Source organism: Drosophila grimshawi, unplaced genomic scaffold, assembly GCF_018153295.1.
Source record: "Drosophila grimshawi isolate 15287-2541.00 unplaced genomic scaffold, ASM1815329v1 contig_1377, whole genome shotgun sequence".
NCBI classification, from domain to species: Eukaryota; Metazoa; Arthropoda; class Insecta; order Diptera; family Drosophilidae; genus Drosophila; species Drosophila grimshawi.
In genome coordinates this window covers 19,807,452-19,832,844 of record NW_025062900.1, presented here as the reverse complement: position 1 = coordinate 19,832,844, position 25,393 = coordinate 19,807,452, and the positions used below count along the sequence as shown (strand labels likewise).

The window sequence follows — 25,393 nt, the reverse complement described above, 5'->3', positions numbered from 1 at the left end:
TAAGCGTAGCCAAAGAAGAGCTCACGGTTAAGCTTAACGTAGAGAGCGAAAAGAAATTAAAAGAAAAATATTTTTTTAATTCAACTTTTCTAAAGAGTTAACTTTAAAATACACACTTCGATAAAAATATTTGCGATATTTGGAAAATAAAAATAAATCCCAAATATGTATTTTATTTAAAATTTGTTTTCCCTAATATTTAAGTTTTGCTCAAATTGATGCACGATTTTTTTGCTGATACGGTTATTTATTGTTATATATATATCTCCCACAGTTAAAGATGAGTTGAAAGAAAAACAATGTTCAACATCAAAGGCAAATTTATTAAAATACGTACTTTACCACAAATTATAATTTGATAATTATGATAGCCTGGCAATTGCCAGAATAATTCTCTTGATAAGTTGAAATAGATAATAACTAAGCTACTAGTAATATACATTATTTCGGACAATAGGTGCAATTTGTTAATTAGTCGTACGTTTTAGTATTTACATAGGTTTTTTTGCATTTTGGGATAGATCTAAACCATTTTTAAATTTTACTTATCAAATAAAAATGAATAATAAAAAGAAACGATTTGTTTTTTTTTGTATATTTTAATTTAAATGAAACCCTTTCTCCTTGGTTGCTGTTAACAATCGATCCTTCATTATATCCTCAGACGGGTAATCAGGCAGCTTCAAATAGTGAACACAAGTGTTCACCGACGGATAGCTTCCTGTGCCAGCGTCCACCTTGCGCACCACCGTCAGTCTGGGATGCAAATTGGCCAATCCACCCGGTGGCAAACTGCTGCAGCCAGTTGTAAATTGCAAAAAGGCTTTGCGCTCAGCGCCCGAGAAGCTCAGCAGAACGTTTACAAAACGCAAAAATCCAGGACTAAAACAAAGAGAAAAAAGAATAATAATTATACAAAAACCAGCATTCGATTTTGGTTAAATTAAACGCACCTATCCTTGGAATAGCCGAGTTTTGGTTCAGTGTACGCCATTAGATCTTCGCGGGTCCATTGCGGATATTGTTCGCCACAAATCATCATTCTGGCCTCGGTTGGATTAAATGCGGCCAGTTTATTTAAAGGAAACACTTCGCAGAAACCATCGTGGAATGCCTGCATCTGCATGGCGATACCATCCTGTAGCATAAAGTTGAGTAGCAATTCGCAATACGCCTCTAAATTATTAATGTCGACTTCGATCGATGCACCATTTGGAATAAGCTCGGCATATGTGTAACCATATACGGATGAGCTGGGTAAATAGGTGAAAGTTAGGGCTAATTCCTCTAGTGATACTTCAATATCATTTTTCGTGCACATCTTCAGATTATTAATTAATTCATCTTTCTCGTCACAGCTCAGACTATCGTCCAATTCAATAGTTTGCTTGCGCATCAGCAGATCTTGTAATTCGATTAGGAATTGATAGCGCGTTGCATCGATCTCTTTGAGGTTCTCAATATTGAGGACGCCGCTAAACCACTTGGATTGGCTGTAATCATCGTTCAAACCCTTCGAATCGCTGCTTGCCAGTCCTTCCGAATCCCTCGACACCACCGAGCTAACAATCAGATCCTTGAAGCGTGCATTGGAACGAAGCTTGATATCATTGCGTGATAGTATTTTATTGTGACAAAGCAATTGGAGGAACGATTTGGAGAGAGGCATGTCCACAAGTCGCATATCCTGCAAAACTTTGGCAATGAAAACGCCAAAGAACCAATAATACTTGGAGACCTGCTCACACAGCTCCGAGTTCTGTGGCAACGGAGCCGGGAACAAACCATTCTCACGCCTATTCACATAATAACCAATCGGTTTCGTTGCATCAGCAATATTGTGAAATTGTGGTGCTGCATCCTGGATGTTAGTCGCCTCCTGATCATCATCACTCAACTCATCGTCGCACAGCCACATGCATAAATCAGAGCGTTGAATCTCTGCAGCAACGAGGGCATAGAACTCCAGTGTCGGTCCCAAGCCAGTGCCTTCCTCATCCAGGAACTCGACTTCGAGCACCGATTTGCGATTGCAATGCGCCTTCATCACTTGAATGGCCCATCTGAGCAGATCCTTGTTGCGCGGCACCTTGACACGTTCGTGCTTCAATCGCCCAACGCGGAAATCATGCTGATCATCGCGGCGTGGACTCATTATGGGTATGCGCTGGCGTTCATTGGTTATGTCACGCTGCGACTGAAGGCAAACAATGCTACGCGATGAGCCAAATGCCGTGCAATTGAAATACAATTGTCGCGTCTCGAATGGGAATAGAAATGGACACGATTGATTCAGATCCTCACACCAATTGGGCAGAGCATTGCTCGAGAGGACGAGTGGATCATGGATCTGTTGTTGCAGCTTATTCGTTATTTTCTTGCTCATAAAGAGCTCAGCTGGTAGACATGTAGGATTCGCTGTTGAGGAAGTGGCGCTCTGCTCATCGCCATCCAATTCATCAGTTTGATTGAGCGCATTGATTTGGGTGAGCAAATCGAGTACATCCTCCACGGAGCACAAGTTATTATCGGTTATGCTTAGGCCGCCATGCACCGGTGAGTTCGGTGACAGTGTCGATGCTCCGCTTCTCGACGAGACACCGGGCGTCTTTTGGCCCTCATCCGATTCAATGTAGGAACCACCGCATTCCAGCACCGTTGGAAATGTCTCGCGATAGACAATAGTGTATGTTGGCTCCCACAATTTGCGAAATTTGTCGTTCTTGTTGAGTTGACTGTTTTGCAGCAGTTCTTGAACGGCACGGAAAATGGTCCACTCACTGTTATCCAGATCGATCTCAACGTCGGGCACTCCACCAACACCAGGACCACGTAGCTTGAGGCCAAGAGTTGTCTGCTCAGAGTTGATTTGACCACTCTGCTGATACGTTTCCGGACTCGAGTCGGGCGGACAAATTTCCAAATCGGTCGTTTGGTTGACATTGGTACGACCCGGTCGAGGATCAAAGGCCGGTATTAGGGCCGAAAATTGTCGTTTCAAAACGTATTCATCATCCCAGGATTTACGCTTGCTGACGCCGGCCAAACGATTCTCCAGCGACTCATCATCCATGAAGGTCAACAGATTGCGTGAGACCATCACCTGCAGCAGAGTATTACCCACCTCTTCGTATTCATCTTCGTTCTCCTCCTCATCATTCTCCTCCTCCATGTCGTCCTCATCCTCCATGTCGCCCAGCAACGTGGGCGCCCGACAGCTTTCCAAAAAGTCCTCCAGCGACACTTGCTCGCTGTCACTCGAAGTGGACGTCAGACTCATGGTCAACGTTGGATTAATCGACGGAGTTGGATGTTGTTGGCTAAGTTTCTTATTGGTCGAATTCGACGATGAATTCTCGCCATTATTCGACGACAGACTCGGATAGCTTTGGGCGGTGCTCAAAAGACCCGAATGGAAATTACTGGACAGTGCCAATTTCACCAGGCTCGTCACCGAATTGGGACCCCGGGCAAAGAAGGAGCTGGCGCCACCCACATTCTGATTGCTGTGCTCGTTCTTGTTGGCGTTCGTATTGTTGGACTGATTCTCCTCGTTGTTGGTGTCCTGCGAGGTGCGACGACGAGCGATCGCCGCAAATGTTTCCAGCAGACCCGTATGGACGGCCACCTCAGATGTGGATGAGACCTCCGACGAGGAAGTGGTCAGATTGGGTACACTGATGCTCATTTGATTGGAGACGGCGGACACAACATCATTCGAAATCTGTGGATTCATAATGTTCTCAATGGAAATGCCCGGATTCTCATCCTGTGGCGGCGTCGATGATTTATCCGCATCGACAGATTCATTCTTCTGGAGATTACCGGGTTGAATCAATACGGAGACCTTTGTGTTCCCCTTGAGGCCGGCTGTTGCCGTGCGCGGTATGTGCAACTCATCCGAGGATAGAATATTGTTGGTATTGTTGCGTATCATGTCGACACCATCGCGCATCTTATCAATGATCTCGTGCGTTTCAGCTGAACCACCACATTGGGATTGAGAATTGCCGCCGCTACCGACGCCACCACCTGCATTCAATTGCTTCAGATTGATCAAGAGACCCTTGGCCACATTGTTGGCATTCATCTTGTTGTTTTCCTCAATGTGTGGAATGCGTTTGGCTGCATGCTGCTTTGACGAGGCAACAGGATTCGCTGCTGCTGCTGTTGCTGCTGATTCGCTTGATTTTAAATCCGTAGATTTCTCCTTGGATATCTCCACAATGGACAAACTCTCCGTAATCGTTGCCAAATCGGAAGCATTGCTCAAATTGATAGCCGGCATTGAGTTATTAATGGTGGACAAATCGGCGATGTGTTGCAACTCCCGAATCAATGGAGATGCCACAACATTTGTTGACGACGACGACGATGATGTTTGATGATCTGCAGCACTCGCGTCCTGACCCTCGCCGCCTGTTGCAGCAGCAGCAGCAGCTGAAGCTGAAGCTGCCACAGCAGCCGCAGCAGCGGCTGCAGCCGCATTCGCCTGATTGTTTGCAATGTGCGACTTGGCCGAGCTGAAAACGTTCTCGGTGATCGTTTCGACGGTTTGCTTCCAGGCCAGATTGTCGGCGGAAACCGTTTGATTGGATGCATCCTCGGGATGATGATTCTTATTGATCTCCGTGGCCTCGGGCAGCGATGGCGTTGAGCTCGATTTACGCGATGTCAGCACATTGGTCTTATCATTCTTCTTGCCACAGCCGACACCAGCACCACCCGACGAGGCGATTGGCAGCATCGAATTGACACCGCCTTCGAATACGGAAACACTTTCCAAATTGGCCAATTTCAGATCGTATTTGCCTTCGGCCCCCATGCGATACGAATTGCGTACACCATGATCCCACTTGACATCGATCCAACCGTTGTGGATTTCACCAGTGATGGTGCCCTCACAGCAACCATCCTGATCATCCCAGCGCCAGTCGACGCCGCGCACAACGCGTGCTCCGCTCGTGATGTGCTTGAGCTGGGCTCGTATCTGACGTCGTTCGCGACGTGTTTTGGCCTCCGCCTCTTTGATGGTCTTGCCAATGTCATCACATACACCAACAACACGGCCATAAATCTCAAATCCACTCAGGCTCAAGTAGTGCGTCTGGCCGGACGCATTGCGTCCATTCTGCTGAATGCGAATGTGACGATATCCCTTCGTATCGTCCGCATTACAAATGATGGGCCACGTTGCCGTGCTGCCCGGCTCAACGAGACTCTTGTCATCCACATGACTGATTAGAGTGGTCCAATTAACGCTGTCCTTCGACGCTTGCAGCAGCCAATTCCTCAACGCTGAGCGACCATAGCCGCGAGCATGACGCAATGTGTATGCCGTGGGCACAATATACACGCCCAAATCGATGGCGAACCAGGCCTTTTTATTGTCCTTGGTGTGACAATTCAATGAGACACCGTCACGCGACAATATATCCTCCAGTTTGCCATAGGGCAGCGTTTTACCCTCCGAGCTGGTCACCTGCACCAGACCGTATTGGGCCGGATTGACCCATTCATAGGTGCGGCCATTGGAGCCAATGTAATATATTAGACCCTCCTCATCGAAATCGAAATTGTGTGTGAAAGTTATGTTCTCCGGCTGCTTGGGTTCGCGCAACTTCTTCAAATACAAAAATGTGGAACGATCCAAATCGTACCACTGTTTGGCCACCATTTTTAGTAGATATTTAGCCAATTGTCCCACTGTTGCTAGCGGTTCGATTTTCAAAGTGCGTCCGGTACGATCAAAGAGGGTACTTTCACACGAAGCACGCTCGAGGCGAAAGCGGAGACGCTTCTGCAGGATTTGCAGGCCGTAGCCAGTGCCGGGTGCATCGTAAAGAAAGACGGGCAACTTCTCCGTACTCTCGAGAACAGCGACCAATTTTTGTATTAGAATACTTGCCGTATTTTTTGGAGTACTCGAAGATGATTCAATGTTGCATTCACCGAAAATGCACTTTTTAAATATATCGATGCGTTCCTTGAGCATTTTATTCGTTTTGCAGCGCGACAAGTGCATTTCCCAATAGTTGTTGGACAGTACGGCAACCAAGGATTGAACGAGACCCGACGAGTGCATCTCATAGGCACTAACAACGCCATCCTCATGGATCAACTGCGACAGGTTGGTCAGTGCCGTGTTAAGGGTTGTCGACCAATTGCTGTTGCCTAAACGTTGCTCCTCGAGGGCCACATTGATCTGCTTAACGATCGCCGTCAGCTTGGCAACTGCTCCGCGCGGTATCACTTGAGCCGTCTTGAAGTATTTATTATAGATTTCCCGAGATACGTTCACCACTTGCACCTTTTGCACATCCGTTTTCGATTTGATGCGTTTCTTCTTCTCCGTTGACCAACCGGATGCAAAATCGGCACCCAATGATGTTTCCGCTGTGAGCGAATGCTTTGTTCCGCGATTGCTTTCGAATATGAATCCCTGCATATCATCCTGCAAGATGGTCACCTGGTGTCCCTCCGTATTGTGGATTTGCAATTGATTCGGCTTATGCGATTGCAGCACCCAATTGCCAACAACCAGCCTCAGCACACACACCGTCGGCAATATGGGCTGCGATGGTGTGCCAGGACTAACGCTGGAGCGAGCACGCACAAGTTTCTCCAAGAACTCACCACGATTTTCTAATAAATAAAACAAAACAAAGAACAATTGCTTAAATTCAATTGGTATTGATATTGTTTTGCTAAACTAATAGTAGTTCTGCTTCTTAAAATGCAAATTATCAATATTTTCACAGCTCATTTTCATTTCGATTCCTTGCACCATTTACTCTTCGATATATCTCCTCACATCCTTTTTTGTACTTTACTTATATATTTTAAGCGGAACAAGTTTATTGTGTAAAAGTTTTAACAAACATTAAATTGCTGAAAATCGTCACCTCTTAAAAATCTTTAAAATTGATTGGTTTCTCATCGAGAATGATTTAAATAATTACAATTGAAACTTCTCCGGATATCAACCTATAAATAGCAGTGTACAAAATGGATCCATGCTAACAAAAAACATGCTGCGAAAAGATTAAAGTTTGTCAAGGCACATTTGAATTAGCCATTGAAGAAATAAATGGACTTGTAGTTTTTGGACATTGATATGTCATTGATTTGGACATGCCAGAAAGGTAACGACTATAAGTACACCGGAGTCAAGTCTCCACAGAATCGTTCTCAATCTCGATCCGATTGATAATTGATTTGAGTTTTGGGAGACTATGATGAAGTCGGTCTTGGAAAGCAAATATCTAATTCTTGTAATCGCATATGTACTTCTTGTCAACTAGAGAATATTGAACTACTTAGCTTATACACTGCTTTAGAACTATTTAGACTAATACTAAATGCTTAAACATCTATTTAGAAGGGGATATTGAAAATAAAGTGCTACTAAAAAAAGTATATTTAGGCAAATATTAAATATATAATATTAAAAACATAGAGATCGCCCGAGCAGGGACTTGAACCCTGGACCCTTGGATTAAAAGTCCAATGCTCTACCGGCTGAGCTACCCGGGCATATTTTTCCTGGATGAAAAGCTATGAATTTTTCCCTACTTTTCACAGGCTCATTTGTGATAATTTTAAAGATTTAATTCTTTTTTATTAATAATTTTATAGCTATCCCATCTTGCAATGTATCTTTATTGTCTTTCCTTTTTAACAAAATTTTAAATATTGTTAAAAATTTTCCTTGTACTCACCTGAGCTATCATTTCCATTTTCTGGGGTGCCACTTGAATACATTGTGGCCAATTTGCCGTCGAGTATAAATCGGAACCAGCCATTGGAGCCATTAGATAGCTCTAATGCCGCCGAATCTGACCAAACATACAAGCAATCTCGGCCACGGCAAATGCTCCAATCCCGCCAATGATAGGGCTTGCCCTGCAAAATCTCCTTAGCGTCCTCGACTAAATCATCTATAAATATAATTATTACTAATTTATTCACATAATTAAAATGTATGCTCGACTCACCTTGTACCGATCTATGCGGCATACAAAGGGCAGCAGCTGCTTTTGACAGATCCTGCGAGCTACCTGCTAGCTGGCTAGCGCTTGCATCCTCGCTGCCGTGATCCATTAAAGCTTGGACTTTGGAAAAGACGCCCAGGCGGGCGAAATGCTCAAGGAACTCCTCTTGTGTCTTGCACATGAGCTCTTCAATAATGTTCAAAATGATTAAGTGACCATCTTCATCATCCTATAATGAAAGCCAGCGATTATGTGTATGTTAATTGATAGACTAATTACTTCAGCCGTAAGTTTTACCTCGCTATCCAATACGCTGGCTATGACTTCGGTCAGCAAGTTGCCAACACTTTGAGCCGATATTGAAGTTGAGGGCTCGTTACACTTCTTGCAGATACTCTTGAGCACTGTGGGATGAGCATATTGCACGATCTTTTTGATCAGACCCAAACTCGCACGCCGCACACTCGTCAGCATCGAGCCCTGAAAGGTGCGACAGAAAATGGGCAATAGTAGTTTCAAATAGACGGGCGCCATTTCCGGATCACCACGTGGCTCAATTAATGTGCACGTCTGTCCATCCTTGTTGGCGGCAAGCAAGTGCCCCGATGACATCCATTCCCCCGGCGATTGTAAAATGGCGGCCACCTCACGATGCCCATCATCGGATCTTTCGCGTGCCTTATCAAGTGGCGTTTTGCCATCCTCATCTCGCAAATCAGGATACGCTCCAAATTTAAGCAGTATCTTTGCTATGCCAGGTCGCCCAAAGCAGGCAGCATAGTGAAGCGACGAGCTCCTTTGTCCCTTGTTCACATCGGCACCCTTCTCACAGAGATATTCAACCATTTCCAATGTGCCAAATGCCGAGGCCCAATTCAACAGGGTCTGCCCAACGTCATCCATGCAATTGACATCGACACCACAAGTTTCGATGGCCTCCTGCAATGCCTCTGTATCCTTGGAGCGTATACAATCGATTAGCTGGCGATGCGTGCGATCTGTGGTAGAATCAGTTCGTTTAGGACGCGGCACCAGCTGTCCCTGATTCGAATTAGCACTGCCCCTATTCAGGGCTTGACGCCCCTCAAAGAGTAGCAGGAGCAGCAGATCTGCAAAGCGCATGCAGTCGAGCACGCAACGTTCATCGCCCTTGAGGGCTCTTTCAATTGCCTCCGGCAACTGAGATCTTAATATGTCGCGCGTTATTGACGACGATCCACGACACAAGGTGGACAACAGCGAAATTGTTGTCGATATCGATTGAGGCGAACGCATTGATTCGCTTGCTGGCAATTTGCCGGTTGTTGCAGTCGTCGTAGTTGCTGCTACTGCTCCGGCTGTTGTGGATCCCGCTCCCGATCCCGATACATTCTCGGTCCTGTCCAAGTTGGGACTTGGTAGTTGTGGTGCATTTAGTTTCGTTGCGGATGTTAGCGGACCGCCCGCATTTTCCAGCCGTTTGAGCAGCTCCGTAACCAAACCGTATTCGGCCAGGGGAGCGGGATCAATCCATTTGCGTGTGAAACGATCCGCAACAGAGGCAAAGCATTTGAGAGCACCATCCGATACCAAAGCATCCTCATGCTGTAATAGGGTGCTCAAGCTTTCAACACAATTATTTATACAGGGTGAATTGGGTTCAACTTTGGTGCAAAGTCGCGAAACGACCGACATTGCCGAATGCAATGTGTCCTTGTGCACTTGAGATCCACAGTCTCGGATAAATGAGAGGACGCAGTTTAGACCGCATCCCTCAAAAACTGCACCGGCTTCGCGGGTGCAAATCAATTCCAAGACTTTAATGCACTGCTCGGCGAGATCGCGCGAGGTTCGCGACGAGAGATCGGCGACGACCAGACGATTGCAGATCGCCTTTATGGCGCCATCGATCGAAACAATTCTACGTGTGCACTCCGCCGACACATCCAGGTAATAGGTTATGGCGCGTGCAGTCACTTCCAGCACATTCTCCGGTGCAAGCTCATCCAAAAATATCTTGCACAAAGCTGGCAAAAAAGTACGCGGAGGACAACTGCAAATAATACAAGATTGCAAAGATTCAATTATTCATAATTCATTTAGGCTCTGTTGAATCGCATTAATTGGAGTTATGTCAATTACCTTTCGAAACAACGATCAACATTATCTGACATCAAGAGAAGCATACACAACTGCTCCAAAGCAATTAACTGCATGTCCCTTTCATCTCCTTGTCCCATGGACAACCATTCCAGCAACGTTTCCGGATCAACGTCGCTCATCTAGAAAAAAATATAATGAAATCTTTGAACGTTGTCTTTTATTGATAAGAATTTAAAATGCTCTAGTGAAGAGAGCTTGACTAGGAGCACGCAAGTCTTTGCCAATCCATAAGAAGTAGAAGTTCATGTGTAATTTGACAAATATGATTTCTGGCTTATTTCTTAACTAATCTTGATCAATAATGTATTGGGGTATATTTAATTCTGAATTGGCTATATCTGTATCTTAAAAACTGTGCATTTATTTGCCACCTGTTATCTTTTTTATAGATGTTTAGGCAACTGCGGAAGTCATCGATAAAATTATACAAACTTGGTATTAACATATAAGAACTTATTTTCTCTTATAATTCTTAAATATCGGTACGTTTATGTTTACAAACAGAGATGGCTAAATCGATTTGGATTTGTATGCTGATCAAAAAATAAATAAATTAATATATATATATATATATGTATATCCTATAATATGCTTCATTTTGCCTGTTATAAACATTTACAGAACTTCATTTTCAGCGAATGCAGTGCATAAAAGCAGCATTTTCTTTATTACTTTGTTACTTAAGAATAATTTTTAGTACCTTTTGTAAAACTTTTTACAATACTTACGTTGTTTTCTTATTTTGTTACAAAGTATTCAAATTGGGGATATTTATATCTGAAAATACAAGAAACACAGATTAGATTATATATATGAAATAAAAAAATATATGTGTACTCCAAAAACAAAACATCTTTCTTTATACGATACACGATACATATACATATATACATATACTTTTTTTTTCGTTTCAATGGTAATTAGAAACAATACGTATATTGCAGTTGGCCATAAGTGAGTTAAAAATCCCCCTCGATCAATATATAAACTTTATCTATTTGTTCCCAGGTCATGGTCATGTTATTCCACGGATATCATAAGCTCAATAATATGTATGGAAAGCGGTAAAACCCAAAAGTCCCAACAAAAACGTATGCATTTTTGTGGCGTTAGTTTCTTGTGCGAAACACAACTAAGTAAACAAAATGATTAAACAAAATTTGTAGTTGGCATCTTTCAACTGCGCAATATTCTTTTGTTTCCAATTTGCATGCTATTTAAGTTCAGGCAGATATCGACAAAATCGATAAAATTACATTTATACAGATATAAATCCACACGCACAGCATGGAAAACAACGAGAGTACAAAAAAACCACGTGAAGAGAAGAAGTCTACTGCAGTTGATGATTTATAAAAATATGTATGATTCAGTTCTACTACGTCTTATTTTCACCACAATCGTAAAATTGTCATAAATGCTGCCCAGGTCAGAAGAGCACTTTCCACACTTTGATGCACAGACAAAGAAAAAAATGGCATCATTTCAATTTGCCTGTAGCAATTACAATCAGCTGTTTAATGATCTTTTCCAATACTTTTTTGTAGGATAAGTTCTTTTGGTTGACAAAATGTAGACGAAGAAATTGCCCTAATATTAATAAGTAATATTCTCATACCCATTTTAGTGCGTGTAAGTCAAAAACGTGGATGTGATTTTTTTCTCTTATTTCGTCTTATACTGTGCACTTGGACCATATAAGTACACACACACATGCACACACACACGTGTACATTAGAGAGGCAATGGAAAAATAAGTACAAATGCATGTGTGCGTATATATGTACGTACATGTTAGCATAAATATATGTATGGATATGTATATGTTATTTGTATATTGTGCGTGGCAATCATTTCAGTACTTCGCATTCTTCGACAGTTTAAATAGCTTATATATTTTTTTCATTATATACATATGCATGTACATACATGCGTAGTAAAATATGAACCTACTTTAATTATTTGGAAAATATACGAATACATATACATGTACATTCTTACATATTGACATACATACAGACTAGTTACATAAAACTTTATAATTGTAATAAGCCCAAATATAAAATTCATTTTACATTTTTTTTTATTTCTCAATTGAACAATTTTATACTACGCACACACATTTATATATATATATATATATTTATATATATAAGTAATTTGGTAATTACCTTTTGCATTATAGAGCGGCACTGCATATCTTCGGCCTAGAATGGTTGTTTAGTTTTACTAAATGCACATCTGCAAATTTTTTTCACGGTTTTATTTTTCAATTATTAAATTTTATAATTTAATATTGCCCAAAATTGAATGTCTATTGAAAACACACACACCCGTACACACATTGATACACAGTTGCAATAACTTTAGGTCAGAGTTGTTAATATTTAATCGATATATCATAAAAGGGACTCTGCAGTCATTTTTATAACAATTTTGATAACAAATGATTTAACAATTTGAAGTGCATTTAGGAACCATCACAGACAGATTAGATCTATAGAGCATTTGTTTTCTGTTAAAGTACTGAGAAATGTTCATGAACAGATTATTTCTTATAATCGATAAAACTGAATCGGCTTCCAACCAAAAAAGTATCGATTCGTTCGGCGAGCATGCAGAGAAAAATCGATATATCGCTGTTCTAATGTGTTTACATCACTACTTTATATTACTTATAATTTGCGAGTGTTCCTCCACGGGTTGAATCTGGAATAAAAAATTAAAAATGGTAAGACGATTTAAAGAGAGTTTAGCTTCCATAAATATGTAATTTTTCAGAAGCTTCTACATTTCTACTAAATTCCAAAACAAACATAATTATGAATAAATTATAAAAAATATGCAATTTTGACTTATTTGCCTTTTACACAAACACACGCAAATGCATTTAACATTCATTTGACCTTTTTGACCAATTATTAACAATTAAAAAGTGGCATAACGATAATATATATATATATATATATATATATATATATAAGTGAAAGAAAAAAAACAATTACAGCCAAGCTGGACTTTATTTGGAGAACGACGATAATATTAGGAGAGGGATGAATTGTTAACGGCATACAAAACAACAATAAAAGTTGTTCTCGTTGTTGAACTGCAATCTTAAAAGCAAAAAAATAATTTAAAGGGCAAAGCTTAAAATAAATCAATACCGGTTCAAGTAACATGCATTCACATATTTTGTTGGTTGGTATAATTGGTTAACGTTTCGCAATAAGCAAAATTGTATTAACATCAAATTACGCATGTTTCCATAATTGATAAAAAACAGAGCGAACTATGATCCCAACATTGCTCAAGTCTAATCAGCAGCAACTGTAAAATACACTATATATATTATAATGTATACCCTGTATTCACAGTTTGGGGCAAATACTTTTAATGAACTTTTTTTTATGCCACAATTTAATTTTGACGATTGAATAATCTGTACATAATTGATTAAACCAAAGCGAACGATGCTCAAATCTAATCAGAAGCAGACTATAAAATATACCATGTGTAGTATTATAATATTATATTATTAGTATTATTATTGTAGTATTATAATATATACCCTACATACACAGTTTGAGCCAAAATAGTTGTTCGAATTTAAATCAAAGTTCATGCATACCATAATTTTATTTTAACGATTGAATAATAATAGATAAGTAATCGATTTTTAATTGTAGAATTACTTATGTGGATCAAGTTTAAATACATTTTCAAGAAATAGAGCAACAGCTCTTACGTGTGTTAAAAACCTGTTAAAAATTCAAGCCATAGTTTGGATAAGCATTTATTTTATTATTCTAATATATCCTCATATATAATAGCAACAGATATATATGTATGATTACGAAAGGTAGTTAATCCTTATGATTTTCTATGTTTCTTTAAATAATTTGAACAGATATAAATTAAGGTTAAATAAGTTGTATTTATTATATAATTATTATAGTATATATATTATTTATAATAATGTTATATTTATTAACGAATTATTGAAATTCTTATACAGGCTGAACCAATTCGTGTTGTTGTCACAGGAGCGGCTGGTCAAATCGCCTACTCTCTGCTCTACATGATTGCACGTGGCGAAGTGTTTGGAAAGGATCAACCCCTGATTCTGCATCTGCTCGATATTCCACCAATGGTTGGAGTGCTCGAGGGTGTCGTCATGGAACTGGCAGATTGTGCATTGCCTTTGTTGCGTCAAGTGGTGCCCACAACGGATCCCCTCGTAGGATTCAAGGATGTTTCCGCCGCATTCCTCGTTGGCGCCATGCCCCGCAAGGAGGGCATGGAACGCAAGGATCTGCTATCCGCCAACGTGAAAATCTTCAAGGTGCAGGGTGAGGCCCTCGACAAGGTGGCCAAGAAGGAGGTGAAAGTGCTCGTCGTTGGTAATCCGGCGAATACGAATGCCTTCGTCTGTGCCAACTATGCACCATCGATTCCACGTGAGAACTTCTCAGCAATGACTCGTCTGGATCAGAATCGTGCATCTGCACAGATTGCCACGAAAATGGGTGTCCCAATTACTAGTGTGAATAACATTATTATTTGGGGTAATCACTCCTCGACTCAATATCCAGATGCTGGCCAGGGCAAAGTGCTCGTCAATGGTCAGTGGAAATCGATTGTTGAGGCCGTTGGTGATAATGCCTTCCTCGAGGGTGCCTTCGTTGAAACGGTGCAGAAGCGTGGAGCTGCTGTGATTGCAGCCCGCAAAATGTCATCGGCCATGTCGGCGGCAAAGGCTGCCTGCGATCATATGCATGACTGGTGGAATGGCACTGCTCCCGGTCAATTTGTATCGATGGGCGTCTTCTCCGATGGCAGCTATGGTTCGCCAAAGGATGTCATCTTCTCATTTCCCGTGGAGATCAAGAACAAGCAATGGAAAATCGTCGGAAATTTGCCCATTAGCGATTTTGCAAAGTCCAAGTTGATCTTGACTGGCAATGAGTTGCAGGAGGAGAAGAATGAGGCGTTGTCTGTGTTGGATTCGAATTGACTGACCGGCAGTGGGGACTCAAAATTGTAAATTAGCTATAGGCCTGATTAATGCGCATTTTTGAGGTAGACTCTTAGAGTAAAAAATGTTTATTTTGTGTTATGCATTTATACAAATTTCATACAATGTTTGTAGATAATATAAATAATAAATATTCCTTGCACGGTAAAATTATATATACATATATATTTTTTTTAATCGGCAAAAACCAAGCCATGCGTTATTTTTACTTCGATTTTTAATATATTTATTTTTTAACTACACTTCAAATCTGGTAAAGTATTTGTTTAACTGGCAGTTACGCGCTCAAGCATTTACCAGCACTGCTGGCCAGTGTGTACACCCATTGGTAAGCAATGGCAAATTAGCTATTTGTTTGCTACTTTCCAAACTAGAAATGATTTAAGTGAAAGTGCACAAAATATTAGGCAAGTATTGTAAGTTAATTTATTTTGAACATATTTGACAAACTTAATTTTTAACTACATCGATAAAATTGAAAGCTCAGCGCTAACTTGACATTATTTCGTATTATTCATTGTTTGTATTTTAGGTATTTTTTGCCGTTCTACACACGGTCATACTAATTCATTATGGCCTTTTTTTAGATGTCCACACAACGAAAATCTATTGTGATATTTAAGCAAAATATTACTTATTTTAAAAAATCATGGAATCTGTTGGAAATAATGACGCCAATCGTGACGAATTAATCATTCAGCAGCAGCGTGAAATTGAAAAAGAGGTAAGAATGCAATACCGTAAAGAAAAGATTGTTGTTCGATTACGATTTCTATTTATTTAATTTCCATTCTACATTTAAAATTCTATGGTTTAAGATCAGTGATTCAACGCCGCTTGTGAGTGGTCAACTGCCGTTGACTTGCCTGCGTGAAGAATACAATGGCGATGAAATATTCACAGAGAAGATTCGTGAATTATCGAAAAAATATAAATTCATTCGACGCACTCGTCCCGACGGCAACTGTTTCTTTCGCGCATTTGCCTATTCGTATTTGGAGTATTTGATTACCAATAACACTGCTTACCAGGAATTCAAAATACTCGCTGAGGCCTCCAAGGACAAACTGGTCCAGCTTGGCTTTCCAAGCTTCACACTGGAAGACTTCCATGAAACTGTAAGTAATTGTGAAAGTCCTTTCTTGTCAATCATTTTGAGTCTTACTTTTTTTGGGTTTCCTAGTTTATGGATGTGATCAAGCGCGTGAATCCCACAAATTCTGAAGAGAATGAAAAGGTTAAAAATGAACTACATACAGTATTCAATGAGCAGGGTTATTCCGATTATGTCGTCGTCTATTTGCGTTTAATCACATCTGGCAAATTGCAAGAGGACGCCGATTTTTATCAAAATTTTATCGAAGGCGATTTCTCAATTGAGGAGTTCCGTCATCAGGAAGTCGAACCGATGTACAAGGAATCGGATCACATACATATCATCGCACTGTGCACAGCGCTCGGAGTTGGTGTGCGAGTCGAGTACCTGGACCGTGGCGAAGGGGATCAGGTCAAAGCCCATGATTTCCCCGAGGGATCGGAGCCAAAGGTTTATCTTATCTATAGGCCCGGCCATTATGACATTTTATATCCAAACTGATGTTGATGTCGACCAACAAGCATGATTGATCTGTATATCTCTCTGTGTGTGTGTGTTGCAACTGTATAATAATGCATAATACTGTTGTAGACCTTTAGTCAAGTAAATAACAAACATACAACCACAACAAAAAAAAAATATATATTATTCCGTAAACTACCTATTTCACGAGAACAATTCTTAATACATTTGAAAATACTGTGCAACAACTTTTGGCAGATTTTGCGTAGATTAACGTGAATCGAAATATCTCAGGTTATTGAAGACTGTTTTGCATAAGTAATTTAATTTCATTATTTGTTTCTTTGGTGTAACTATTTAAGTATATAATCGCCTAATTATAGCGTCCACCATACATATATATATATACCTTAAAATTTCAACACTTCCGCGTATAATATCCAATAATAACAATCTGTTTTTCGCCCTCAACTATTTTAAGCAAATTCTCATTGAATATATTTTTAAACGCGAAAAGGAAAAGTCTGCTTAGCTCTGCTTGGACCAGAAAGTTAGTTGTTAGAGGTCCTGTAAAATGAGAATGGATAACGTAATCTCATTCCGGCAAACACAAAAAATAAACAACATATATGATATACCACTAAAATATTATTATTGTTTGATCATTTCAATTTATTGAATTGGGTTAACAACAAGATCTGTTTGTGTTTGTGTGTAAACCACCTGAATGCAAAAAACAAACATATAAATATAGATAGAGATATACTAGCACTTATCTAAACGTTTGGGTCCATAGAGAAGGACATAAGCGCAATGCCAATCACCGCCACCGGAGAGTCGCAAGATCTGATCGGTGCTGACAGATGTTACATCGTCATCATCAAACTTGAACCAAACATCGCCACTTGAACGCACCCAGGCAACATAATGGCCCGACGAACTGGAGCGACCCTTGTGTGTGAGTACCGCTTTAAGTGTATAATAACCAGAATTGTTGCTGCCCAAGTCGTCGTCGAACGAGAATGGTTCATATTTGCTATCGTCATCGTCATCGTTGTCATCGACTTCCATAGATTGGGCAGTTTTCTTTATCGTCGATTCCACATCAACTTTCTTGTCCTCGTGATCCTTGAATTTGGAACGCATCGGGGACAACTTGTTTTGCAATTCGGGTGTGCACAACTCGTAGGCATCGAAATCAATTGGAAATTTAATATCCTTCAAGACCTTGGCATTGATGCCCTCCTTGCCCTTGTATTGAAATCTAACAAACTGAACCGTAAGATATGCAGGCAGTCGACTCACCAAGTACTACAAAAATTATACAAATTTCATTATCATTGTCGATTTGTATAATTAAGAACTTACAGTTCTGGTATAGTTGGCATTACGACCCAGACTTTCCGAATGCTTAGCCAGCTGCTCTTTCATTCTCTGTACGAAAACAAATTAATTTAAGCAAAAAATACAGCTAATATAAGTACTTTCGAAAATTACCGATTTTAATCCGCTATGCATATACTTCACTTCCATGGATATAAAGCAACTGAGCTGCAAGAAGTTCTCTTTGGAGATTGTGGCCGGCTCATCAGGAGCCTCATCTGCAGTCATTTTCACCTCAAAGGTGCCCCCAAAGAACTGTTCAATAAATGAGCTTAAAGCAAGGAATAAATAAATACAATTTCTACATTTATAAAGATGCTTGGCATACCTATGGTTTTTCTTTTCGACAACGGCGCCATCATCGGAGCTGCCTTGGCTGAGTGGCATTAGTTTCTGCTGCAACATTTTCAATATCTCCGACCAGCATTCGTTGGCATCCTGCTGGCGATAGGTGCCATTTTCGCCGGTCTGTGCGAATTGGGGCGATGCACGATGCAAGGCTTGCAACAGCACAATTGGTGTTATAGTTGTGCCCTTCTCCATTTGGGTAAATACGATTTTCATGGCCGATGATATTGTGAATGCCGACGAAGTCGCATCCGAACCATCGTGTCGGAATTTCTCCAATGCTTTGCGCAATTCAGGAACTGCCCGCAAACACTGAACAGTTGCATTCATATAGCAAGTATTGCCGAGATTGGTCAAACCAGCCGGTACACGCATCTACAAATCACATATAAATATATAATACATTATTAAATATATATATAAAGTTTGACTTACCGCCGTTGCCGCTTCGGCTTCGTTCATATCTTCAATGAATTTAACTGGCACTTGGGGCACTTCTGGCACCTTCTCCTTTGAGCCCAGCAATAAGACTACGGCTCCCTTTTAAAATATGAAAAGTGTCGTATATAGTTTCCTTAGGCATATGCAGTACAACTTACATCCTTTAATTGTAAATTCCATTCATCGTCCTTAAGTATTCCACCTTTGCACATTATTTTTTGGCGTTCCGGTTGGACTCCTGTTAGCGCAAAAAGTTGAGCTTTAAACAATATTGGCTCTTCATCGGTATTCACATCAATGTCCGGATACATTTCACGACCCCATTTCACTTTAACTACAAAAAATCGAGTATAAAATAATAATTATTTTGGATATTTTTTTTTTTATAGAAACTTACCTTTAAAAGACGGCATTTTTCAAACCAAAAACAAAAGATTTTTTAGAATATCAAAGTCATGCAAGTCGAGGTGAAGTTAGAGATGGCAATAATGCCTGTGTTGTGTACATACACACTCAACTATCGATATTTATTTACTAACCATGCAGGGCTACAAGTCCGATTTCACTTCATGAATTTCACAACTTTGTGCCGAAATTTGTTTTTATCGAGCAAATATTAAAAAAGCATATCGGCAAAATACTCAATTGGTACAAAATAAGATAGGAACATGCCAGGAAAAACTTATTTGGATGCGAAAATTTTAGAATATCAAAAGTGACGAATGGCGATAATTTATCCACTTTAACTACTTATAGTTTTATCAAGGTTTGGCATCTAGATTAATACTGCAATTATATTTGGCCAAATCGATTTTCGCTTCAAATTCCTGTAAAAATTCTAACCCAAAAAAATCACTCGGGAAATTTTCAAGTCTTGACAAAAGTAGAAAAACAAATCGTACATCAAACATTATGCTTTTTATTTGTAGTTGTGATTACTATAAATTTTAATAAAATTTATGTATTGAAGATAAGCTATAGGCTAAATAACTGTCTTATTAAGGAATATTTCATGCTCTACCGGGGAATATTTGTTGTGTTGTGGGCCTCGTAGTCCATAACTTCTTCATAGATTAGCTCCTTCCATTGCTCCACGGTATGCTCCCTTTCATCGACGCTGTGATCATATGGCTCTGGAGCGGGCTGTATAAAAACCATATACATATTTTAAACATTTGTCATTTGATTGCATTTAAATGCTACGTGCTAAATGATGATTACTTACAGCATCGACTTCTTCAGCATCGTACCAAACATTGATATATTCATGCTTTAATGCCCTGTCAACTGATATTCGCTGCTCGGGATCAATCACAAGCATCTTGCTGAGAAGGTCCCTTGCCTCGGATGCCTTCCGTCGGCTATTTTGATTGTTATCATTAGGAAACAGACCATCAGGAAAGAGCCTATCAAACGAATATCCAGTATATCGTGGACGATTCTCAACGTAATTACGAACAGTTGGCTGCAAACGCTGCATAAATGATGGGGACGGTGTGCCCAATTGCTCTATAATAATTAATTAATAATAAAATTTAATTATAATCCACAATTTACCATTATTTTTAAAAATCAAAATTTACCAATAATTTTGTTCCATTGATCTATATGATCAGTGCCAGGGAAGAGGACTCCACCTCTTATCATCTCACCCATAATACAACCTACTGACCAAATGTCAACATTTTCAGTATACCCCATTCCCAAAATGACTTCTGGAGCTCTGTAATATCTGGTTACAACATATGGTGTCATCATAAATGTTGTCCCAGCTGTGCGTGCGAGTCCAAAATCCAAAATTTTTAGAGTACAGTCGGCCTTAACAACTATATTGGAAGGTTTTAAATCCTGCGATAAAGGGAAAAAGAGCTTTGTTGTAGGACTCGGAGTTGTAGAATATCCGGATCGGATTTCAGTTGCAATACTTAATCAGATCCAACAAAACAGTTTGTTACAGAATAATACTCAACTCTATGTATAATTCCTGCGGAATGCAAATGCTTGATTCCACACAGCATTTGATAAAGCAAATAAGACATTCTATCATGGTCTAAATCCATTTGAATAACTTGACATAAATTAGCATCCATAAGCTCCATTACAAGGTAAACATCCTGAAATTCCTCTAAATTGCGTTGAGGAGTGAATGCGTTAAGCAAGCCTATTATCTGCAAAAAATAAAAACACCAATTGATTTTTGTATTGATTTTTTCAATTTGTTTTCTTTTTTTTTTTAGTATTAAGATCAACTTACATTTTTGTGATTTACAAGCTTCATTAGCTTGAACTCCCGGTAAGCTCTTTTAGCATGCGTCACATTTTGGAATGGTCGAGATAGCTTTTTAATAGCGACATGTTGCTCGGTTATCGTATCATAGGCAGCACTATAACAAACAAAAAACCAATTTAAATTGCGAATATTTTATTTTATTAAAATTCGCTGTGTTTACTATAAGCCTTCTTCAACTCCAAAATTTAACTTCATAATTCCATCTGCTAGATAATTCAGTATCTTAATAATAATTCATTCACCTTCAACATAATTTCATTCTTAACAATAGTTTATTCAACAGAGAACACCATCGATCATAAGAGAATTACATTGATTATAATCGATAACCCTTCGCTCGTTAGGTCAAGTTCGCTCTCGAATCCGGTTCAGGTTCCCGATGTGATAATTCTTATCCTGTTGGTGTCGGCTCAATTATCCGAACAAAGAACGATCGAAACGATCAAAGCATAAATAAATGAACTAATTGTCAGTGAAGCATGTCTTTGTAGCTCTTGTTTGTTGTATTCTTTATTAATTAGTTTGAACCAACAAATTGCTATTATTTCCAGCAAAGTTTAGAGCTTTGCAATATCAGACAAAACTAGCTACTGTTTGTTCTTTCAACGCAATTCGAATGAGTTTTTTGTTCACTTACCAAACTATTCCTTGTGCGCCAGATCCAATTGGCCTTAATTTGATGTAACGACTAAGTATTGTGAAATTAGTATCGCCCACTTCGACGGTATAGTGATGAGCGGCCATGATCTACACGTTGTATTAATATTGGTGTTAAAAAAGGCTAATGACCATTTCGATCTAAAAAAATATATAAATAAAAATCAAAATTATAGAATTTTCTAGCTGATTAAATATTCAGTATGAACTAAGTGACCAAAACATGCGAAAAACTATTTCTTATTATTTCTATTTATCAATCATAATTTTTTGTAGACAAGAATAGATAAGAATACAGATACAGCCATATTTTTATTTAAAAAACAGGCAGACAGACATTTTGATATGGAGTAAGTCCTTGTATACGTAATATTTTAAATAAATGCCTCTTAAATTGAAAAGAAACTTTCTCCAGCTATGCAAAAATTACGAATGATTTGAGAAATTTGCATTTTTGAAGGGAATTGTGTGGAAGTAAAATCAATAATCAGAAAAAAAATATTTAGTGGTATGTATACATTTAAGCCGCAAACATGTTGAATTGCATTAGTCACAACATTTTCTTGCTAAATTCAATTATTGAATAATACGGAAGAGTTTACTTTTTGTCCGTTTCCGATTTTTGTTTGTCGGCTAATGCAAAATTTTCTATATGTCTGTGTACGTTTGTGTGCGCTTGTGTGTGTGTGTAAATGTTTAAATGTACTCAAAAAATAAAATCGATGTTTCTTTTACATGTGTGTAACATGCACATACACATCACAATTTTTGAAATAGAAAACATATTTATTTATTTATTTTTTCTAAATAAAATGTTTAATAAGTAAATAAATATGCACACATATTTATTTATATATTTGTATCTGCGTACTTCTGTTTATCAGTCATGCATACAGCGACAGACATCTTTGAGATAAAAATGTTTGCATACACACATTACACATTACTTGCACACAGATACATAATTATGTGTGTGTATGCCATGTAATTTTGCACATGTGTAATAATTTTCGGTTTTACGTTTAAATTACGCTAAAATGTACATGCACTTACTATTCTATGCTTGTTTTCTTATTTCAAACGCAAAAGATGTGTCAATTATTCTTGCACATACACCAATAAAACAATAAATATATATTCACCTCTAAGATATATAAGCAAGCCGAAGAATTCGAGTACTGACAAGAAAAAGAAAATCGATTTTAGCACTGACAATATAAAAGTATCGTAATACACTGCACAATAATATTCAGTTGTTTTGTTATTTTATATTATCATATAATCGCAGCTAAGCAATGCGTATATCTAATTAATAAAATGGTTTAAAATTGTTTTATGTACTATAGTGCTTCAACACTATCGAGTCACTTCGACACACTGCCGATGGTATCGATTTTTTGTCTTGGCCACATATCGATAGATTTGAATGGTGCAATATGCTTCCTTTCATGATTTCCGTTTTAAATAATATGAATTTTAAAAGTTTAGAGTAAGCGTTAATATCCAAATTTGTAAACCTGTGAATTTTCTAAAATTTTAATATTTGTGTTTTTGGCGCCGAGGAAATTAATAAACAGCGACAACAATGGTTATCGCCATCTATCGGTGGATCGGTATACTAGGGTGTGGTGATAACGCAATCGACGGATAAATTTAAGCTGAACTAATCTACAAAGTTGGAAATGAGTGATTTGAATTGTCTTATTGAATTTAGCAAGACATATTTATTAATTTTTGTAATTCGGACACTAATTTATTATTATTATTTGGATAAGTAATACATATATATTTACAAAAAGAACAATTTTGTGAACTTATACCTAAATATGTGCAAAAATCATTATCAGCACTAACTCGTTTAAACTTAATCCTACGAATGAATTCGCTCGTTGTACTGCAGCTGGGTGATCTCCTAAATACAAAAAGAGCGCATAAGTTGTTTTAATAAAAAAAGGGTTTAAATCACAACATCCATTTACCATTTAATATGTGAACATTTACTGATTGCGAATTTGCGTTTGACGGCAAGCAAGAATATCTTCCAGAATCAGAAATTTGAGCACGCTGAATTAAAAGATAAGATGTTGTAATGTCACCTTTTTCAGTTATAACTGAAACTCCTCCCCTTGCAGAATCGTAGTTAATCTCCTGAAAGTGTAAGAAATTTATTTATTTTTTGTTAGAACAGAGTCTTTTGTATGAGTAGTTACTACTTCTCGAAATAAAATATCATTTCAATAAATATTCCATTTTAATAATATATTACATTATATTTATAATGGTTTTACATTACCTGATTATTGTGAGTCCAGTGCACCATTAATGGTGGATCTGGCAGATGTTTCACAATACAAGTTAAATTAACTGTTGATCCCAAATCGATGTATAACTCGGGACCACCCGGAATTGTTGTTATTGGCTCTAAAAGAAAAAGGATTTAGAATTGTTACTTAATATTTTCAATGCTGATTAAAGCTCGTTAAGCGAAGAGCAAATTAAATGCAACGGTATTAAAAGCATATTTATATTTGAAGAATCAAAATGATAATTTGCCAGCGTAAACATACCTACAACAGAGAAGATCATTGTATATCCAACTGGAGGTGTCGTGGATACCTGACACTCATAAACTCCGGAATCTCTTATTTGAGGATATTTAATCTTAAATATGTGAAAAAAACAAAAAGTTTCTAAACATTTGAAGCATTTTTTAAATTAAAAAATATGACATAAGTATTTGTTATAATACCCGATATAAGTTAAATATTAAACATTATTACAAGGATTCACGGATACAATATGAAAGCTTTTCATACCTGTAAGGACCAGTCGCCAGTTTGCTTATTGTAAATTGCTGAAAATCTTTGGTCCGATGTGTAAGTGCTCTCAGACACAGTCAAAAGGTGCAAGTCTCTGTGTCGTATCCAAGATACCTTAAATTAACAAATGTTTGGTATTTTTTTATTATAATTATATATTCATGTTATTTATGAACGAACCGTTTTATTGCCGAGATTTTTGATTCTGCAGTTAAGATGACCCGTTTTGCCAACGAGAGAAGTCACGTTTTTTGTGGCAGTTGTGTCAAAATAAGGTCCTCTGTCGAGCGGCCTCATATATTTCATTAGTTGGTCCTCATTAAAACTGAAACCATTAACTTCATCGCCCAACATAAACATGTCCGACATATTTATTTTTGGGTCAAAATGTGTACGTTGACATGCTGTTAATCTATAAAGTACTGCAGTAATTCAATTATGTGATTAATTACCAACCATGAAAGATACATAACATCAAACAATACGGGGATAAAAGTCTTATCACACGACATGTTCTAATTTGAAAAGTTTTCCGAAATATTGTGATAATGACCAACTTACAAATGAACAATATAATTCGAGCACTTCGTGCATCAACCATTTTATGATGTGTGAAAACAAAGTTTTTAGTCAGACATTTAACACGTTTAAATTCGTTTAAGAGTTAAGGAATGTAACTTTTATCGCGAACGTTTTTTTTTTTTTGTACTTTGTTTCCTTCACAAA

At 38.5% G+C, this 25,393-nt stretch overlaps 6 protein-coding genes and 1 non-coding gene across 9 annotated transcripts; 2 read left to right on the top strand and 5 right to left on the bottom strand.

Annotated features, from left to right (window-relative positions):
• Window positions 1-300: 300 nt before the first annotated feature.
• On the bottom strand, window positions 301-12,391 carry LOC6567028 (E3 ubiquitin-protein ligase Ufd4). Its single transcript, XM_032739446.1, has 8 exons — window positions 12,308-12,391; window positions 10,865-10,913; window positions 10,116-10,255; window positions 8,292-10,026; window positions 7,998-8,223; window positions 7,722-7,940; window positions 954-6,645; window positions 301-882 (listed from the first exon to the last, which is right to left on the bottom strand). The coding sequence occupies exons 3-8, from the start codon at window positions 10,253-10,255 to the stop codon at window positions 600-602; spliced, it is 8,295 nt and encodes a 2,764-aa protein (XP_032595337.1). The 5' UTR covers window positions 10,865-10,913; window positions 12,308-12,391; the 3' UTR covers window positions 301-599.
• Window positions 7,464-7,536, bottom strand: Trnak-uuu. The gene has a single exon. It is a non-coding gene; the product is annotated as a tRNA-Lys (tRNA).
• Window positions 12,392-12,785: 394 nt separating the features above from the next.
• LOC6567098 (malate dehydrogenase, cytoplasmic) lies at window positions 12,786-15,362 on the top strand. The gene is made up of 2 exons (XM_001992919.2): window positions 12,786-12,867; window positions 14,152-15,362. The coding sequence occupies exons 1-2, from the start codon at window positions 12,865-12,867 to the stop codon at window positions 15,148-15,150; spliced, it is 1,002 nt and encodes a 333-aa protein (XP_001992955.1). The 5' UTR covers window positions 12,786-12,864; the 3' UTR covers window positions 15,151-15,362.
• A 373-nt stretch (window positions 15,363-15,735) lies between these two features.
• LOC6567097 (ubiquitin thioesterase otubain-like) lies at window positions 15,736-17,375 on the top strand. The gene is made up of 3 exons (XM_001992918.3): window positions 15,736-15,895; window positions 15,990-16,289; window positions 16,355-17,375. Exons 1-3 carry the CDS (start codon window positions 15,821-15,823, stop codon window positions 16,766-16,768), a joined length of 789 nt encoding a protein of 262 aa, XP_001992954.1. The 5' UTR covers window positions 15,736-15,820; the 3' UTR covers window positions 16,769-17,375.
• Window positions 17,376-17,379: 4 nt separating this feature from the next.
• On the bottom strand, window positions 17,380-19,399 carry LOC6567096 (ubiquitin carboxyl-terminal hydrolase 14). The gene is made up of 7 exons (XM_001992917.2): window positions 19,299-19,399; window positions 19,060-19,235; window positions 18,896-19,000; window positions 18,441-18,835; window positions 18,227-18,383; window positions 18,098-18,163; window positions 17,380-18,040 (listed from the first exon to the last, which is right to left on the bottom strand). The coding sequence occupies exons 1-7, from the start codon at window positions 19,312-19,314 to the stop codon at window positions 17,495-17,497; spliced, it is 1,461 nt and encodes a 486-aa protein (XP_001992953.1). The 5' UTR covers window positions 19,315-19,399; the 3' UTR covers window positions 17,380-17,494.
• A 401-nt stretch (window positions 19,400-19,800) lies between these two features.
• Window positions 19,801-23,227, bottom strand: LOC6567095 (stress-activated protein kinase JNK). 3 transcript variants are annotated; one of them, XM_032739140.1, is made up of 7 exons: window positions 22,991-23,227; window positions 21,829-21,989; window positions 21,156-21,285; window positions 20,872-21,069; window positions 20,485-20,749; window positions 20,127-20,410; window positions 19,801-20,044 (listed from the first exon to the last, which is right to left on the bottom strand). In XM_032739140.1, exons 2-7 carry the CDS (start codon window positions 21,933-21,935, stop codon window positions 19,919-19,921), a joined length of 1,110 nt encoding a protein of 369 aa, XP_032595031.1. In that variant the 5' UTR covers window positions 21,936-21,989; window positions 22,991-23,227; the 3' UTR covers window positions 19,801-19,918. The 3 variants fall into 3 exon arrangements, with proteins under 3 accessions (XP_032595031.1, XP_032595032.1, XP_001992952.1); XM_032739141.2 differs by having other exon boundaries at window positions 19,803-20,044; window positions 22,902-23,227; XM_001992916.2 differs by having other exon boundaries at window positions 19,803-20,044; window positions 21,829-21,938; window positions 22,991-23,085.
• Window positions 23,228-23,596: 369 nt separating this feature from the next.
• Window positions 23,597-25,312, bottom strand: LOC116805673 (hemicentin-1). The gene is made up of 7 exons (XM_032739142.2): window positions 25,229-25,312; window positions 24,848-25,089; window positions 24,665-24,781; window positions 24,416-24,509; window positions 24,142-24,269; window positions 23,828-23,996; window positions 23,597-23,760 (listed from the first exon to the last, which is right to left on the bottom strand). Exons 1-7 carry the CDS (start codon window positions 25,266-25,268, stop codon window positions 23,669-23,671), a joined length of 882 nt encoding a protein of 293 aa, XP_032595033.1. The 5' UTR covers window positions 25,269-25,312; the 3' UTR covers window positions 23,597-23,668.
• Between the last annotated feature and the right edge of the window lie 81 nt (window positions 25,313-25,393).

Bases quoted from the DNA above. Each gene is read 5' to 3' on its own strand.
- LOC6567028 (XM_032739446.1), bottom strand. From the start codon at position 10,255: ATGAGCGACGTTGATCCGGAAACGTTGCTGGAATGGTTGTCCATGGGA. The intron at 7,941-7,997 runs GTGAGTCGAGCA...TTATATTTATAG, and splicing joins GCCGCATAGATCGGTACAAG to ATGATTTAGTCGAGGACGCT. The intron at 6,646-7,721 runs GTGAGTACAAGG...TTTATTTATTAG, and splicing joins AAATGGAAATGATAGCTCAG to AAAATCGTGGTGAGTTCTTG.
- LOC6567097 (XM_001992918.3), top strand. From the start codon at position 15,821: ATGGAATCTGTTGGAAATAATGACGCCAATCGTGACGAATTAATCATT. The intron at 15,896-15,989 runs GTAAGAATGCAA...CTATGGTTTAAG, and splicing joins AGCGTGAAATTGAAAAAGAG to ATCAGTGATTCAACGCCGCT. The intron at 16,290-16,354 runs GTAAGTAATTGT...TGGGTTTCCTAG, and splicing joins TGGAAGACTTCCATGAAACT to TTTATGGATGTGATCAAGCG.
- LOC6567096 (XM_001992917.2), bottom strand. The intron at 19,001-19,059 runs GTAAGTTGTACT...ATATTTTAAAAG, and splicing joins GGAATTTACAATTAAAGGAT to GGAGCCGTAGTCTTATTGCT. The intron at 18,384-18,440 runs GTATGCCAAGCA...CCTTGCTTTAAG, and splicing joins GTCGAAAAGAAAAACCATAG to CTCATTTATTGAACAGTTCT.
- LOC6567095 (XM_032739140.1), bottom strand. From the start codon at position 21,935: ATGGCCGCTCATCACTATACCGTCGAAGTGGGCGATACTAATTTCACA. The intron at 21,070-21,155 runs GTAAGTTGATCT...TATTTTTTGCAG, and splicing joins AGCTTGTAAATCACAAAAAT to ATAATAGGCTTGCTTAACGC. The intron at 20,045-20,126 runs GTAAGTAATCAT...GTTTTTATACAG, and splicing joins ATGCTGAAGAAGTCGATGCT to CCCGCTCCAGAGCCATATGA.
- LOC116805673 (XM_032739142.2), bottom strand. From the start codon at position 25,268: ATGGTTGATGCACGAAGTGCTCGAATTATATTGTTCATTT. The intron at 25,090-25,228 runs GTAAGTTGGTCA...GAATTACTGCAG, and splicing joins TCGAATTATATTGTTCATTT to TACTTTATAGATTAACAGCA. The intron at 24,510-24,664 runs GTATGAAAAGCT...CACATATTTAAG, and splicing joins CTGGCGACTGGTCCTTACAG to ATTAAATATCCTCAAATAAG.